The 17,971-nt window shown below is 36.9% G+C and overlaps 1 protein-coding gene across 1 annotated transcript in view; it reads left to right on the forward strand.

Annotated features, from left to right (window-relative positions):
* PTPRZ1 (protein tyrosine phosphatase receptor type Z1) overlaps positions 1-17,971 on the forward strand; it is a 140,182-nt gene that overhangs the window by 74,602 nt on the left and 47,609 nt on the right. The window contains exons 4-10 of the mRNA XM_067289962.1: positions 1,663-1,814; positions 3,327-3,422; positions 3,682-3,748; positions 6,507-6,664; positions 7,228-7,378; positions 15,693-15,877; positions 16,630-16,756. Coding sequence (XP_067146063.1) covers positions 1,663-1,814; positions 3,327-3,422; positions 3,682-3,748; positions 6,507-6,664; positions 7,228-7,378; positions 15,693-15,877; positions 16,630-16,756 — 936 coding nt within the window. The remainder of the gene's footprint in view (positions 1-1,662; positions 1,815-3,326; positions 3,423-3,681; positions 3,749-6,506; positions 6,665-7,227; positions 7,379-15,692; positions 15,878-16,629; positions 16,757-17,971) is intronic.

Genomic DNA, 17,971 nt, shown 5'->3' on the forward strand with positions numbered 1-17,971 from the left:
AACGGAAATGGAAATATATGCACAGACAGATAGAACCAGAGCAATCACATGATTACTATCATCTCATCATGAGTACTTTATTGAAGCTAAACAGTAATTTAGCATTTGCCGCAAAATAATGATTACTACTACTACATATCTAGAATATACAATGAGAATACAAAAATGATTTTTTTTAAGTATGACTAAATTACCTAGCCATCTAGAAGCACTTCATGGACTAGCTGTGGTTTCAAACATGGAGGATGGGATTCATCTCACCTATCTTTAGACATCTATAATGTAAACACTTGCATCTAAATTACTCATTTCAGCTTCCTGTTATAGTCAAAGAAGAAAAATAGGTGCTTTTATGGTCCAATAGTCTAACCTATCTTAGAAATGTATTTTAGGAAGAGATGAATTATGCCTACAAGTGCCTATTTTAACCAACTATAAAAGAAGCTTATGGTGGCATTTGCATTGCCAAAGGAATCTTTTTACAACCACTTTGCTGTATAAATCTAGAATAGTACCACTGACTGCTTGATTGGAAGTACTTTTTCTTGTTTCAGGCATAGGTATGGAGTAAGGAATCTCTTAAAGACTATCTCTAAGCTTCTACCAGATATTGTAGGAGCCCTTGGCCAGCCATTTTATTTTATTTTAGTGTCATTGTTCCTGGGTTCTGTTCTTGGCACCATCATGTACTTCCTACACACTGCTCAACAAATTGTTTACTGCCCTCTTGCCCTCCTAGCTGAGATAAATAGTTCATTTCTCCTTTAAAGGGAGCTCTGAGGAAACACTCCTTAAAGTCCATAAAAGTGACCTGAGCTTTTCCTCCCCTCTAGCAATTCAGATATTATAAAAGGAACTGCTAAGCCTTTCAGTTAAATTTGACTTCAAGGTCTTGAGGACAGGAATGAAAGCAAGCTGAACTCCACTATCACTGTTTTAGCAAGAGGTCAAACAATTCACAGTCGCTGAAGGTGGAAAAGCCAAATGTGAAGTTTCAGTCTTTTCCACCCTTCTGATTCCCTCCAGTAGAAAAATGTTCAGTCCTTTAACAGTTTGCATACTACTACAGCCTGGTGAAGACTCGTCATTACTTATTTCTGTGCCAGAATGTTCCACAACTAAGGGCTCTCACAGACACACAGTCTTCCTAGTAACTGGCTACAATTTTCTTTTTGTAGTCTTGCCTCATGATATGTATCTAGAATTATGCTAATAATTAATGGCAGGGGGTCTCTTTTTCTTACAACTGCGTATGCTTTTAGGAAGCTTTTTATCTTAGGGATTTCTTTTCTTAGAAGGACAGTTTCATGGCTAAGCCAGTTTTTCTGAGCTTTGCTTTAGTGTGATTCTGTGGCTAGTTTCAGATGATAGGCATTCATAAAAATAAATCACTTCACTAGATAATTATTTTATGAGTTGCAGCATGAAATGAAATGAAATATATTTCTCTGTGTTAATAGTGGATTAACACACTTTTTACTTTGTTTAAATAATCAACTTTCTGTCAGTTTGCTTATGAAGTGCAGGAAAAGAACTATAACATAGTTACCTTTTCATACCTAATACCAAAATACTAGAGTCATAGATACCTTGGCTGGCTTTTATATTGACCTTTCTTTTCTCTGTCTCTGTCTCTGTCTCTGTCCCTCTCTCTTTCTTCAGTGGAAATTAACCTGACAAATGATTATTATGTAAGTGGAGGTGGCTTAGACACAGTATTTAAAGCAAGCAAGATCACTTTTCACTGGGGAAAATGCAACGTATCATCAGATGGATCAGAACATAGTTTGGAAGGACAAAAATTTCCTCTTGAGGTAAAGTATAGAATAGATTTTGAGGATCTGTAGTTCTGCAGATAGTCATATTGTTTATTTAATAACTTCATTTATCACTTATTTAAAGTCTATTTCTGTGCATATTCATCACTTAAATCAAAATTAATAATATTTAAATGATGTATTTGAAACCAAAAATGTAAGTCACACTGAAGATGTTTAAATGGTGCATTTTCACACATGCATTTTAACAGCGCATTAGGAGTTGGTCCAGCTAATCTGATAAAGGCCGAATTCCCACTAACGGTTAAACTCCTAAGAGCTTGGCCCATTTTATTCCACCGTAATAGGTTATTTAAAGTGTAAAGGCACTTTTTCAAAGCTGGGGCATTGTTTGGAGTCAGCAGGAGTGAGGAGCCGCTGCGCCTCGCAGAGACAAATCCCCGTCAGCCTGGCCGAGCCTGGACCTGGGAGCTGGAAGCCGAGCCAGGAGTCACCGCACGAGCGGAGCTTGGGGTGCCCGCCGAGCCCAGTGCAGCCAGGCCAGCAGCCCCGCCACTGAGAATGGCCCGGCCGGCTGCTTTTCCCGCAGATGTAGTGACTCTCCCTCCCAGCTTGCAGAAGTTCGCGGACAGGGAGGAGGAGAGGAGCAGCTCTTGCTGAGCTGAGTGCCATCGGGGCACTCTGAATACAGACTCTTAACCCTCAAAGTGGCTATGTGATTGTTTTCAGACCAAAAAGGTGCGGCTGTAGCATGCATCCATGCTGCTCCTCACTCAGAGCACCGTGGCTTTCTGTGTCAGAGCAAAGCGATGGGGCCTTGGTGGTCTCTTCTCTTCTGCTGCTCCATGGAGAGCTGTGGCCAGGACTATCCCCTGCATGGTGTGGCTTTCCCTACTTCATAGCCATTTAAAAATTTCCACTCACACTCCCTCCATGGCATCGAAAAGAAGATTCTCCTCCATCACCATCTCATGAAAAGGCAGCAGGAGTAGCAAACTCGCACCTCCTATCGGTGACCTTGCATGGGATGTGATTTCCCAGCTGCATCAGAACAGAGAGAGGCAGCTGGACTGAGGCCAACACCCAGGACTGCACTTAAATGAGGCCCCAGAATACCTGGCAATTTTTTATTACCAGTACTTCTCTAAATTTACTGCGAGGCAGATAGCATAGGAAAATTCTGCCTTATTGGAATTTATGAGGGGGTTACCCCTGACTTAAAGATTCACCTCTAAGTTAGATGTCTAGTATAAGCTAGTTATCTAGACTTACTATATGGTTGATGGCAAATGACATGCTCCTTGAAAGGATACGTCCTGCAAACTTAATGGTTTTCTAAGACAGATACTTTGCAGATAGCTAAAAGCTGATGAATTCCATTCTGTATCTTCGGATAATGCATGTGAGATGCATAACAAACCCATGTACTCATATTAAATTCATTGCTTGAAGATTTTTCTCAGACTAGGAATATAAGTAACTGCATTGATTAATTTTTTTAAAATATATATTTTATATATGTAACATTTGAATATACTTTATTTACAGATGCAAATCTACTGCTATGATGCAGATCAGTTTACAAATTTTGAAGAGGCAATTAAAGGAAATGGAAAGTTAAGAGCTTTATCAGTTTTGTTTGAGGTAAACAAAATATATCTTTGTGGCATTAAATAAGCTTTGAAATGCAGCAGATGTTCAAACTGAAATTAACTGGTTCCAGTGTATGATCAGTGAGTCAAAAATTTGCACATATTTTTCTAATTTATTTTCACAAAAAAGCAAACAGGCAAATGTGCTTGTTTTGCTTTATATCATCTATAGTTTTGGTTGTAAAATGCGACCTTTGTTTTTTTTCATGAAGCCTGTATTGCAAGAAAAAAATGCAATTTCTTTTTAACAGGTTGGGTCAGAAGACAATCCGAATTATAATCCAATCATTAATGGAGTAGATAGTGTTAGTCGTTTTGGTAAGTTTATCCCTGTGTTTTATTGATTATTGATTAGACTAAATTCCATTTCAGCATAATTATGTAAACCTTCTTGAAGGAATAGTTGTGTACAGATTGCTAAAGCTTAGCTGGATCTATTTTGTTAGAAACAAAAATATTTATTCATTTAATTTACACCAAAACTGAATACTTGTATTAATAGCACTAAGTGTAAATGAATAAATGTAACTATCACAAGGAATTTACAACACTCTAAATGCTAACTCCAGAGAAATGTCTTATTTACTTTGTGAGGTTTCTCAGTCATACATGTCTGAATTTTATATACTGTTGGAAGACAAATAATACCATTGCAACAATCCAAGATGTGTCTTACAAGTATGAGTCTGTATGAATATTAGTATGCTGTACACTCCGTGGAGATGAATTCTTTTTGCAGTAACCCTTGTGTAAATCTGAAATAATCCAATTGTATTATATTTGCAAAAACAGTATTGAAACCAAATGTTGACACTTTGGTATTTTAAAATTCCTCATGGTTTTACATCAGAGTACAGAGATTATGGGGTAGTGCATAAGGAGATCTGGGTTTATTTCTAACTCAGTTTCACCATGGCTTCAAAGAAAAACATGAATATGCACTGTCCTGAGCAGGGATATCTTCTTGCATCATGGCCGTAATCCTAAGTAAAAGGCTAACTTTGCCTCAGTTTCCCTATAATTAACAATACTTGTGTTTTATAAAACCCTGTATAGATTGATGGGTTTAAAGTGTTAAAGGCTATTAGTGTCACTGTCTTAAAAGCTTTTGAAGGTATGATGCTAAAATTGCAGTTGATCTTCTCCAGAAAATGAATGTTCAACAAATATTACAAGGACTAACTTTTATAACTTACAAAGACAGAGGAGCTGGCCATGTAAAGCAGTTGGGATTCATTATCTTTGAGGGTCACAAAGAAGAAAAGGTATTTCATCAAGGCAAATGCTGTCCTACAGCCCTGGGTAAGAGCTATAAAACTACAGGCACCAAAACGCAACATACAGCTAGTATGTGGCACTTCAACTATGAGCAAAATGTGATTTTCTTGAATAAAATGTAAATGAGCTCTGAAAATTCAGGTCATGAATAAATCAAGTCATTCATCCTCAAGAAAAGTGTATAGCACATGATCTGTCCTTGTCTGCTATATACATGATCTATGCTTGTCAGTCATATCTTGTATTTTGCATATTTGAATTAGAGTAGCTGAGTTCTCAAGCTCTACAGAGGAACAGTCTTGTTCCTTCTAGACAAACTGTCTGTTTCTCATAATTCTTTGTAGATGTTTAGTTTTAGACTCTAGATTGTCAGTCAAATTAAATGGCATTTTAAATCTAAAGGTGCAAAATTTATAGCAGGATTCTTAGTATAAATGAGAAGTCTCATGTCCCCAAGCCTCTGTCTAAAATGTGTTAGCCATTCATTTTTACTGAAGGAGGAATGCATTAGCTAGACGCTTACCAGATAGCAATAATAGCTGCTGTCTGAAGGTAGCTAACATTTAAACAGCAGAAACAGAAGTGCTTTGCTCAACACTGCTATATGTTTCCCTTTCATTATATGTGGCTAAGAGAGAGGGGAAGCTTAACTCAATGGAACAACTGTCACTGTCACTGTATGGAAAAAAAAAAATCAATGATTTATAATAAATTGTTGATGTAATTCACTGTTCTCACTAAATTTGGAAGGAATTAAGAAGACAAGGACAGGTCAGAAATCCATCCAAGGGTTTCAAGAAGAAGTATGTCTGGAAAACTACAAGTTAACACCAGTATTAGTATTCATTAAGTATTCATAGGTGAATATTTATTAAAGAGGGAGAAATTTAAAATCACTAACTTTGAATTGAAATGAGTTATATAAGGATCCACATTTATTCCAAGATGTAAAGAACAAATACTATTTTGGATGCATCTGTCAATAAAACAGATCCTTGATAATAGTCCCAAACTGAAAAATTCTGCGATATGAACATGCAATTGGCCTTCTCTGGATGGACAGCTCAGCTCTTTCTCATACACGCTCCCAGCTGACAAGGTACCAGGTAAACTGATGACCTGAAAGAGGTGACATTATTTTCACAGGACAACAAAGAGAAATGTCACACTCTCTTGGGGGAGGTCTTTTCCTCCTTTCTTGCTTTGTGTAAAGCTGTTACAGCTTTTCACTGTCTTATCACCATTTTAAAACTCCCTGATCCTCAGAAGGGATGCTTCTATAGACAAGAGTGATATAACTCAGTTCTAACATGGGGACATTTCCCCAGGCAGTGAGTTTCTGCAGAGGTTAAGATCCTGTGAGAATGCAACAGTTTGCCCAAATTCAGGAAGAGTTTGAAACCTTGTCATGAGACCAAGCACAAGTATTTAAAGTATTTCCTTTTTCTTTGAAGCTCACTGGTGAGACAAAGATTTGGCATCTCAGACATGTACTAGCACTTATCGGTGAGGGAGTTACTGGGAACCAGTGAACTGGTTACTTTATTACTGATGTAACTTATTAGATCTTCCCAACTACACAAAATTGTTGTTGAACAATATTTACTCAAACTAGATGGAAAAGGCCCAGTAATTTGTTTGAATGCTAATCTCCCTGGAAGTCAAATTTTGAATAGATTCAAAATTAGCCTGTTTCCATAACGGAAGCTCTTTCGGAGAGTTGTAGTTCTATTTATTCAGTGTTTCTGCAATGTTTTAACTATCTGACTATGAAAGATTTTTATTTATTTTTTTTCAGGAAAGCAGGCTGCCTTAGAGCCATTTATTTTGCTGAACCTTTTGCCAAATGCAACAGACAAATATTACACATATAATGGATCTTTATCAACTCCTCCCTGCTCTGAAACAGTTGAATGGATTGTGTTTAAAGATACCATTACTATTTCTGAAGACCAGGTAATTCATTTAATGTGTTAAATCCAAACAATTGTTCTTACCTCCAGAGAAAAACAGTTTTTATGTATATGGTAAAAGCTCATGGCCTTCATTACCAGACCAACAGCTTGACATTTCTTTTATCTAGTTTTTCATGAAGCCATTAAATATATCATCTATATCTATATCTGTATCTAATTAAAGTGTGTTATCTTTTGCCTTTTTGAGTTCAGGACTAGATTCTGAGTCATTGCTTTCCTTACAAGGCAGTAAGAATGTACTTCCTAATTCCAAAGGCTATCTTGACTTTCGGCCTAAGAGGAGTACCAAACACTCTTTCCGTATTCCCCTGGCTAAATGGTGGTGAACGGGCCAGGAATAGCTCCAGCAGAGGAGTGGTTGGGGAATGCAGGTGGAGTAATGATTCACTGCTGGTGCAGACCAAAAAAAGTACAGTACTGCCTGAGAGAAGTCAACGGGGATAGTTTACACAACACTTCCTCCCCAGGGTTTTGCCTGTTACTGGTAGATTCCAGTTAATTTGCTATGACTTCTGACATTTCTTTTTTTCTCACTTTTTTTAGTTAGCTGTATTCTGTGAAGTCCTCACAATGCAGCAGTCTGGCTATGTTATGCTGATGGACTACCTGCAAAACAACTTTAGAGAACAGCAATATAAATTCTTTGGGCAAGTGTTTTCCTCTTACACTGGACAAGAAGAAATTCATGAAGCAGGTATTTACTGAACAGTCATTCCTCTCTTTGCAGGTGTAAAGACAATTTTAAGTACAAAATTCATTCCAGTATCAAGATACTCATTTTAAACTGTGCAGAAGGTAGCACACTGTTATTATTCATAAATCTATCACTTCAGGGGAAAAAAATTAGCACTCATAAAACATGTCAGATTAAATGGAGTGGAAAATTAAATACTTGTCTTGACCAAACATTCAGTGAAGTTCACATCAGTTCAAGCTTTCTTGCACTGCCCTTTTAATGTGTTTCAGATCTAAACAAAGCTTCTATTTCAGGGGCTGCAAAAGGATTTCATTTTACAAACCCATCTGGCTCTCAGTTGTGTAATGTGGATGCTTCTCCAATAGAAGCTGGAGTGAGATCACAAAATTAATTTCATGTAGGCTACTGAGAAGGTGATAGATAGGTGGAGAGAATCCCAGAAGCCAAATTCTGTTCTCTGTTTTACTCTAAATCCTCAGGGAACTCAGTGGAAGTTATGTGACCAAAACAGTATGTTATGTAATGGAAAACAAGATCTAGCACTAAATATGTAAGTAAGTAAATTATTTTTATACTCACAAGCACAAGGAAGAATATTCACCCTCTAGCAGTAAATACCTAATTTGGAGACTGAGTTGCTACTAGGATGGGGATGCCTATAGATTCTTAAACACAGTTGTACAGAGCTGTAATTAATTAGATATGTACAGATGACTAAAATGTGTGGTGTAAGTATTCTCCAGAATGGAAACAAGCATGGTTTTATTATAATTTGTCTTGGTTGGGTAGATATTTCTTTTCTGACTCGAAGGATTCTGCGTATAGAACTTGCATAAAAGTTAGATGTCCATCATTCAGAAGTGCTGGAGGACTGGGTCCCCTGCACACTCACGTGGTCCTGTTTGCTTCACAGCGCAGTACAGGATGGCTTTACTGCTTCACTCCTATAACTGGCCAGAGACATTTCTGTTTTGACCTCGGTTTCTCATGAACTCCTCAGATGTGTGCCCCTGAACTGTAATTTTTCAGATTGGTCTATGCTAAGAAATTTACTTTCTGCCAGGAGCTTTTTATGCAACGGCGCTTGCAATTTTGAAGCTTGGAGAAGGAATACAGAATTGAGCTGCAGCAGTTAAGCAAATTATGACAAATAAACTGCTATTTCAAAATATGGCTCCCCTGGACTTTGCTGATTTGGCCTCACTTGAAGAAAGAGAATCCTTCCCCAAATCTCTCCTTTTAATGAAGGTCTCTGGGAGATAAGTCATGCTGTAATGCAGATCACCTTTCCTGATGTCCATGCTGTAGGAAAGAAATGAATCTTCTCAGTCCCTTGTAAATAGCAGTCAGTCTACAGTGAAGAAATGTCATGGGCAAAAGACTTTGAAGACAGAGACCATGACTTCTGCTGTCCTTTGTAATCCTCTTGCCTCATAGATAGCTGCTTTAACCTTGGCCTTGACCCCTTCAGCTCAGGTGCTGCAATAGAAAGAAGCCACTTTCAGCTGTGCCACCCTAACCTAGTTTTGTATGGAGATGGACAAGGGACAGAGCTGGATAATACTGTGTATGAAGGGCCCTGCTCCCTTATTATCATTCCATGTGCTACTGCTGGAAGGAGCTTCCCATGTGCTGTCCCACAGCAGTGTGCGAGTTAAAGCTGTGTAGGAGGTTGCTTCCAACCAGGCCCATTTCTGCACTGGCACAGAGTGTTTCTGTGAGTCTGGCATCTTTTCTGCGAGTTCAATATCTATACAGATAAGGAAGGAATGTCCCAGCCTAAAGATATTAGGATCCCTTTCTGCATTTGGTTATACCATTTAAAATTGATAGCACCTTCAGCTTCATGTAATGATTAAATATGTTGTACAGAGCATACCATATTCCTCTGTGTGTGCAATTAAAATTTCATACTTAGCCTATCAAGAGCACAGAATTTTTCTTTTACTATAGTTTCCAGTTTCAAGGTAGACAATAAGCTTTTTCACAGTTGACTGATAGACTTGTATAACACAGAACAAAGGGGTTTCAATCTACTGAGTTTAAGAGAAAGTGCTCTGCGCTCACATCACCCTGGCAACAAACACATGTAGCATTTATTCCAAACTAGGTATTTAAAGTAACTAATTGTAGGTTAAAAATTTTGTTTTAGCCATAGGCAAGGGGGAACAGAAGGAGATCACTAAAATTTCAAATTTTCCTATTTATATATATTTCACATGTATGTTAATATTTATATGCACTCTGTATATGCAACATCATGTATGCATACATATACAAATATATGTACACAGACATGCATATATAGACACAAAATGCCACATGCATATATAAACACAAAATGCAAATACTGGATTTGTTTAATGTACAGCATTAGAGGAGCATTAACATTTTCATTACACATTTGCATTTTAATGGAAGGTAAATAAAAAGCCCTAGGAATCATTAAGCTTAAATGCTGAGATGTAAAAACTGTAACATGAATAGGTCTCTAAGAGTGAATAGGCTTATATGTTTCTTGTTTGATATAACTAAGTTCTTGTAGTCATCAGAAAAAAAATTTTTGAAATTCCCTTAGACAACACAGGAGAAATGGCAAGAGTGGGACTTACCCAAGTACCTAATTGAAAAATGATTTTTATGTTGTGAAACCTAGGATCCCAATTTTCTCCTGTTGTATTCAATGCAGATTCCTGTTAGGCAGTAGATTAAGTGCTTGATTTACTGCTCTTATTAATACATACTATTTCTTATGCAGAGCAAAGTTGTCTTAGAAAGGCTAAAATAATCTCTCTATTCAATTAAACAAGTTTCAGCAATATACTATAAGATATTTTCACACAGAGACAAACTCAACATTTTTGGTGTGTAAGAACTGCTATACTGAGGATATGGGAGATATTTCATTCTCCAAGCCTGCATAGTGATACATGTAATTTTCCTATGTGATATGCATATATGCACATATATATGTAAGAATTAGATTAAAATAGCTAATCCTGACAAAGGATCCTTGATGATTCAATTCAAAAACCTTTTTGGAATTTTAGCCCTTTATCTCCACCAGCCTCAACTTGCAAGAAAATCCATTTATAGCTAGAAATCGTCATTTATTCCTATAAACTTGAGAACCATATTGATAGATACTGGGCTCATTTCATAACTTTTCACCCACTGTACTCTTATGATAATGTCCTATGGGTAAGTGTAGAAATATGATTCATGTTAATCTTCCTGGATTTAGTAAAGATATATATAAAAATGGGTTCTTCAAACTGAAGACTGACAATATATGTTGATAAAAAATATTTGTCAACCTGTCCACTTATTTTGCCCTGCAAAATAGAACTGGATAAAACTCAGCAGTTATTTTCAGTAAATTCTTATGTGAGAAGAGGGGTAAGGACTCAAGAACTCAAGACATTTCCTCTGATTCAGGATACTTTCTGCTGACGTATCTGCCTTGCCTCTCCACCTCCATCACAGAGGTGGAGTAACCTGGGAATATAAAAGAACTACTATATCCCACACTCTGTGACATAGGATCTGTAAAGTCAGTGATGACTTAATTTATATGCAGTGATTTCACGTCTTCCACAAGAGAAAAATCTGGATTTTAAAGGAAAAAAACTCAAATTCAGATTCAACCAAAACTGTAGAGATTCACTTCTCACTCAAAGCAAGCAAAATCTCAAAATTTCTATGGTTATAGGGTTACAGTCTTTTGGGTCCAAGAACATTATTTGTGAATTGAAAAGTATGTAAGAGAAAATAATTAGTAAAAGAAAGCAACAGATGTGAAAAAAAAAAATCCTGAATTATGCAATGTTCCCTCTAAACTATGCCTAGATTTATTCAAACTGTGTGTCAAGCTCAGAGACAGCTTAAATCCAGGTGTAATATTATTTTGTTATTTATTATTATTATTTATTTTAGTAACAAAATAGTTATCTTTTCCGCTAACATAGCAGTCAGTTTTCTAGCAGCAAAACCTGCAGGTAATTTCTCTTATAGTGTTGGTTTGGCGGGAGCAAAACAAATAGCAGGCACTGAAATGTTTTCTTGGAGAAACAGCTCCAAAAAACTATCCCTTCACATCCCTTTTATCTCCTAAGCATCTAATTTGTATATTCATTATCAAATGATTTATGGTATATGTGACCTCACATTAAGCTCAAGGTGTGTTGGGAAAGGAATCTATGCTTCTTTTCCAAGCAATAATGGCAGTTTAAACCTTAATTTCCAAAATTACTTTTAATACAGATTAGTTCACTGCACCAGGTCACCGCATAGCCCTGTGAGTGATTTTAGCTGGCCTTGCTCAGCTCAGAAAGGATTTCTGGAACTATATCCTTATTCTGGTGGTTCAGTATTACTTTCTTTACATTTATGTCACAATATCATTCATGCCATAAGGTGAACTTTACTTAACCTTACAAATATGCATCAAAAATTTAAAGTTAGAACATCTCAACCTTATGAAGTTATTGTGGTAACAGTTGTCGGGTATCCAGACAATTTTAATATTGAGCTTAAATCCTTCCCAATCTTCAATTAACAGATCACAAATTATCTAACTAAGAGAAGCAAACACCTTCTAGGTTAAAGGTAAAAGCTCTCATACATTTCTGTCTTATTTCAACTTACCACAGCTTCTTCATCACTAGATCTTTCAAAAACCTTGTTCCGTTGCGTTCATTTGATAGAGTTGCTAACCATTTAATATATAGGCAACACAGGCTAGACACAAGTGCATTCTTTTGTGTCCACCGTGAAAAGGGTCTGCATTCCCACAGGAAGAGGAAAAGGCTCCATTTCATACAGTAAGCTCAGAAGATACCCTGTTCCTTCCTACCTATTGCACGTTTTTCCCTACCTTTAGCTCCCTCTGCCCACAGGGAGTTCTGAGTGGGGAGAATTGATCTAGTACAGTGCTTACTTTCAAAGCAAAGATTATGCATTTATTCAGATGACTCCTTATTACCCTGAAACTGGGTTTCTTTGCTGTTTGCGACTTAAAAAAAAAAATCCAGGAAAGCACAATTGAATATCTGTAACTTCAGGCTAAGCAACAGGTTCCCTTTTTGCAGTCTCTTTGCCCAGATTTTCAAAAAAGCCAATGTCAGACCAGAAGTTGCTAATTAGGTAAGCTGGTAAGTGGTCTCCTGGCTTTTCCTAGTCTCCAGAGAGACAAGAGGGAAAATGAGAGAAGGCAGGAGCAAAGTAGCACTGGCGAGTGTCTGTGTAAGTAAGACTGGCTGAAGAGGGAAGGAACAGCACAGGCAAAATGAGTGATGACAAGGCATTGAAGGGAAGGAAAAGGACAACAGCTTGGGGAGGAATCAGGGTTAAATCATATGCAGAGGAATATCATGTGGGAATATTGTTGGTCCCTGTTGGGATGATCACAGAGAACAAGACAAAGCCTCAAAAAACAAAAGGGGAGATAACATTTCTTTTTTGCTTGGGAAAAAATAGTTGGAAGAACCACCTGGGAAAGGAGACAGAGTGAAAGAGAAAGAAATCATGTCGGAGACACCAGCCTGAACATAGTCAGAGATTTTAGAAACAAATTCACCCATATGCAAAAAAGAGGAAGGGAGGAAAAAGGAGGACAGCAAAGAAGAGTTTGGAATGCAAGTTTGGATCAGGGAGAAGCTTTATACCTTTATTATGAAAAAGAGTTTTAAGAGTTACTTTAAACACCTTCCAAAATACGTATCTGAAAAAAGTGTTCTAATTCGTAAAAAAAAAAAAAAAGAGTTTAGGTCTTCTCCAGTATGGCTCAGGATGAAAAGGGAATAATCTTTGCTGAGCTAATGATTTCCTTGCGCCATCTGGTGGAAATGGGGTGAGATAACAAGGTTAAGTAAGTTACTGACATGTACGCCCACTCGAGAGTTTATTCTTTTTAATTCGCTCTTTCTTTATATCTCTATTAAAAAAATTTAATATATTTAAAAGAATATCAGATACATAGCGCAATACATTCAAAGTATGCAACCTGGCATTGCTATAGAATTCAAACTAAATTACAGAGACTAATACTGCCTCTACTGTTAGCGCGCGCTCGCTCGCTCTCTCTCGCTCTCTCTCTCTCTCTCTCTCACACACACACACACACACACACACACACACAAAATTATCACTGCTTATATTTCATTGACTAAATTAGACTAGAGCGTCGCAGAACTTCCCAGCTGCGCACAGAACTACAGAAATTTGGTCTTTCAAAATGTTTAGTTTTGAGGTGCCCTCTTGTGTTCAAGTGGGAAATTGCAAAGTTAATTGAAAGCATTTTTTTCCCTTCCTTTCAGAATTGTAGTACAGTTCACCAAAAGTGTTATCAGGGGGCTGCTTTCTTTAAGACAGCTCTTAAGAATCTATAACTCCTGCTTTCTTAATTAGGTAGGTAATTTGTTTTGCTTGCTTTTTGCTAGGCACTCAGAGTTTATTTTAAACAGATTTTTAGATTTGAAAAATGTGTTTCCTCGTATACTCCAAATAGGGAATGATTATATAATTACCTGTGCAAAATAGCCAAGCTATAAAGTTTGTAATAAAAATGTATCCATTTTATAGTCATTTTAATATATAAGATTTAAATAAGTTGTAAACTTCATAAAATCTATGTAGTGATTTTGTCAAGTTTAATAGGTGGAATAAAGGAGTAGAAATGATGTAATAAATGCAGCAAAAGACTGCAAAGTTATATGCCTTTTCAGTGCATGTCAGTGTCATTCATTTTAAAGGAAATTTCCAAAAGGTAGGGCAGGGATGGATATCCAGTCTGAGAGTTTCAACCAAAGTGCTACAACTATTCAGTTTTAAATAGTTGAGAAGCCGGTTTCATAGCTGGAAATGTCAGGGACCCCTAGCCCTCATTCTAAGATATGAGAACAAATCTAATCACTGTGGTGTCAAATTGGAACCAAATTTAGTGAAAATTTTGACAGTTGTCTCCATTCTTCAGCTCTCTGTCTGAAACCAGCAGAGGGAATGATGAGGGCAAGGAAGGAAAATGGAATCTCAGTTCAAACCCAAACTGGCCATGAATGATGTAGGGTACTTCGGCTGTTTATTATGTTGCTTTATTCTTTCACATATCACAACCTATCAGTCATTTTTCAGTGATCTTTGCCTGAATACTTTGCATTTTCTGCTGATGCAGTTTATTCATACAGTTTTATTTGCCTTTGACTTTGTATATTATTTTTAAGCCATATGCAGGTATGTGGGTAATTTAAAAAAGAAGTGTCAGAGTCTCAGTAAATTTATAGCTTACTGGTAGTCAGTACACCTGTACGTCTGGAAGTATATCAAAATGCGCAGCTTACCTGAATAACATGAAAAGGGTATTGGGCAGGAAGTATTGGAAGATGTGCGACACTAGCTGCCTAGCCGGATTTATTCTAGTGTGCAAGTTCCAGGCTCACAAAGGCAGTGTGCATTAACCAGGGCCAAGACTGCAAGGAGCTGGGACAGCCATGGCCATGCCCGGGACTTCATAATGGGAACAGGCTGGGAAGGTCCAGAGAGCATTTCCATTTTGCCAAACCCAAGCTCCCCCTGCCTCACGCCTCCTCCGTCCCACTCCCCTCAGTCAACTTCTTTGCAGCCATCACTACTTGTGCGTGTTTGCCAAGCTAAAATATAAGGAAAAGGTGGTTCTGGTTGGAGGATGGTGTGAAAGGGCAAGGGACGTGGGCTGGGTGGTTTTGTTACCTTGCACACTGTAGTTGTCTAGATGCCTTGTAGTTTAATAGCATGAGATCACTACCAGCTAATCTGATCATTTCTTAGCCTCTTCCTGTTTGCCCTGTCTCTTCTTTAAGTACGATAAACATATTCAGGCACCATTGAGAGGAAATTTAAGTATGAGAGGTTTACCTTTAAACTTTAAAAACAATCTATTATAAAAGCTGGGAGAGAGCATGCAGCTCTTCTAGTACTTCTCTGACAGATCCATGAAGACACAGGATGATTCCCTGCCCCAGGACATACATATGAACCATCATGCTTTGTGTTTTATATTTTATTTCCTGGGGACTGGTTATGGATCTTTCTCAATACATGGAATTAAAAAAGAGCAGGGGGGAAGGGCGTCAATCCTCAAATTAACTTGCTTTTGAATTTTAAAATCCTGGCTCTATTGCTGTAACAGTCAGTGTAACCAGCATCTCAGATGTTTTAGAGGAAAGCCAAAACTAGGCACATGAAATGCCTGCACTATCTTTGACAGGAGGTGGATCAGGATTTCAATAGAGTAATTTAATGAATATCATGTTCTTTCTTTTTTTTTTTCTTTCAGTTTGCAGCTCAGAACCTGAAAATGTCCAATCTGATCCAAAGAATTATACTAGTCTTCTTGTTACATGGGAAAGACCTCGGGTTGTGTACGATACCACAATTGAGAGATTCGCTGTCTTTTATCAACAATTGGATGGAGAAGACCAGACCAAGCATGAGTTTCTGACAGATGGGTATCAGGACTTGGTAACTGTAAACTCTTCATGTTTCATACAAAAGTAGTGATGGCAAAGCACTCATTGTTAATTATTTTAAAGGATTAAACAATAGCTGGGAGCTGATTCAGTGGAAATTTATTTCTTTGGCTGCAGCCCAAAGAAGCTATACTTCATTCTTTGGCTGTGCAGCCACAGAGACAATTAAAAAAAGAAAAAAGAAAAGAAAAAACACATGCAGAAAGCCTCCCTTTGTCCAGATGAGAGAAAGCTTTCTTAAATTGCTGTTCTTACTTGCCTGTAGCATCCCCCAAAAAACTTTATGAGCATGTCAAACTCAGATTTCCTCAGCCATAAAACCCTTAGTCAATTAATAGTGATCTGTACTTCAGTGTTCACTGATGTGTAAAGAATGATCTACACAAGCAACTGAGGAAGGAATCAGTATCTGCATGGTACTGCTATAAATATTAAGATGCTGATTATAGTTTCATGGTATTTCACTTATTTGATCAATTTCCTTTACCATCTTTAAAGAGGCATAAGCTTATTGGAGATAATATTACTTAGACAAATATTCAACATTAAATAATTATGCGGTTGTTTGGTATCTTCCATTTAAAAAAATCACAAGATGTGTTTTTTTGAAGTTACATGACAAATATCTCTGACAATAAAATGGATTTTTATGGTTTGTGTGAAAAAATGTGTTATGAAAAAATAAGCTTCCAAAAATTTGATGAATGTTCACAAGTAAATGATTAAATGATGTTTTTCTTTTAGGGGGCTATTCTAAATAATCTGCTGCCCAATACAAGTTATGTTCTTCAAATAGTTGCTGTTTGTTCTAATGGTCTATATGGAAAATACAGTGACCAGGTCATTGTTGATATGCCTTTAGAAGACCCAGGTAAGTGTTGTTTTGAGCTTAGTGCTCATTTTTAGCTGAAAATCTGTATTCAGGGAAGTATTTTGTTTGCAAACCAGTTAAAACGCGTGACTATCAAAATATGCTAAAATGAAATTTCAAAATCATTGCAGTTAACCTTCAGCTTGTTCTTTGCTACTGATATTTTATCATTATGTAATTCTCCATTCCTTGTAAACATTACCTGTGAGAGACTGCATGTTAATTTTTTAATTCTAAAAATATTCTGAAAAACACCCACCTGATTTCAAATCTCACAAGTAAATCTTTTAGTAATATAATACAGGGAAATAAAGCCATGTTTGGTGTTATTTCTCTATGGTTTAAGCATCCTTCTGATGCCCAAAATGAATCCACATAGCTAAAGTATTAAGGAAACAAGTACTATAAACCAAATATATAACTTAAAAATCTGTATCAATTGATTTTGAAATTTGATTACTTATGAATACTTGGAGTTTGATTTCAACGTACTTGCGGTGATGGAATTCCCTTGCTTCTTAATGTTGCCTCGCAAAAAATCAAAAGGCCTAACAATCAAATCTTACTGATTTCAAAGCCAGATTTACCTCTTCAGCCTGCTGGTAAATATGAAATAATTTGAAGCCATAACATGAAGCTTGATCTTGTCTTTAATAATTCCTTAAAATCTGTGGAAGTTTTAGCATTAGACAGGGTTCCTATCGAAGTTAGTGAGAGCTGTCTTCTGAGTTAAGTACCCTGTAATTAATTGTAGGAACAAATCAAAATCCTTTTGATCATGTAACAAAACACTTTTTTATTTAAGGACCTGGATTTTTGTTGTTCTTTTGTATAAGTTTAATTTTACATTTAGTTAAGTCTGTGTAGATATAGCAAAGTCCTTAGTGGTATTGTGATGTCCTTGGAAAAAACAGGTTAGTTTTTCATTTCAAGGGAACCACATTTTTTCAGTGAGAAATAATCTGATTCTTGACAATCTCTGCCACATGAATTGTGAACTAATGATGGTAATGGGCTTAAAATAGTATGGCAGTGTCTGGCTGAAAGCAGGGCAGGGGAAGAAAATTCAGGGTGTAGCACATACAAACTTTCAAGAAACATTTAACTTGTCTTTCAAAAACAACATATTAGGAGGGTACTTTGGAGTCTTCTCATGCTAATATCTACCAGAATTTTCATATTTCTCTTCATTTTTGTAGCAAGTCCATGACAAGG

The sequence above is a fragment of the Apteryx mantelli genome, chromosome 1 (assembly GCF_036417845.1).
Source record: "Apteryx mantelli isolate bAptMan1 chromosome 1, bAptMan1.hap1, whole genome shotgun sequence".
In the NCBI taxonomy this organism is placed as follows: Eukaryota; Metazoa; Chordata; class Aves; order Apterygiformes; family Apterygidae; genus Apteryx; species Apteryx mantelli.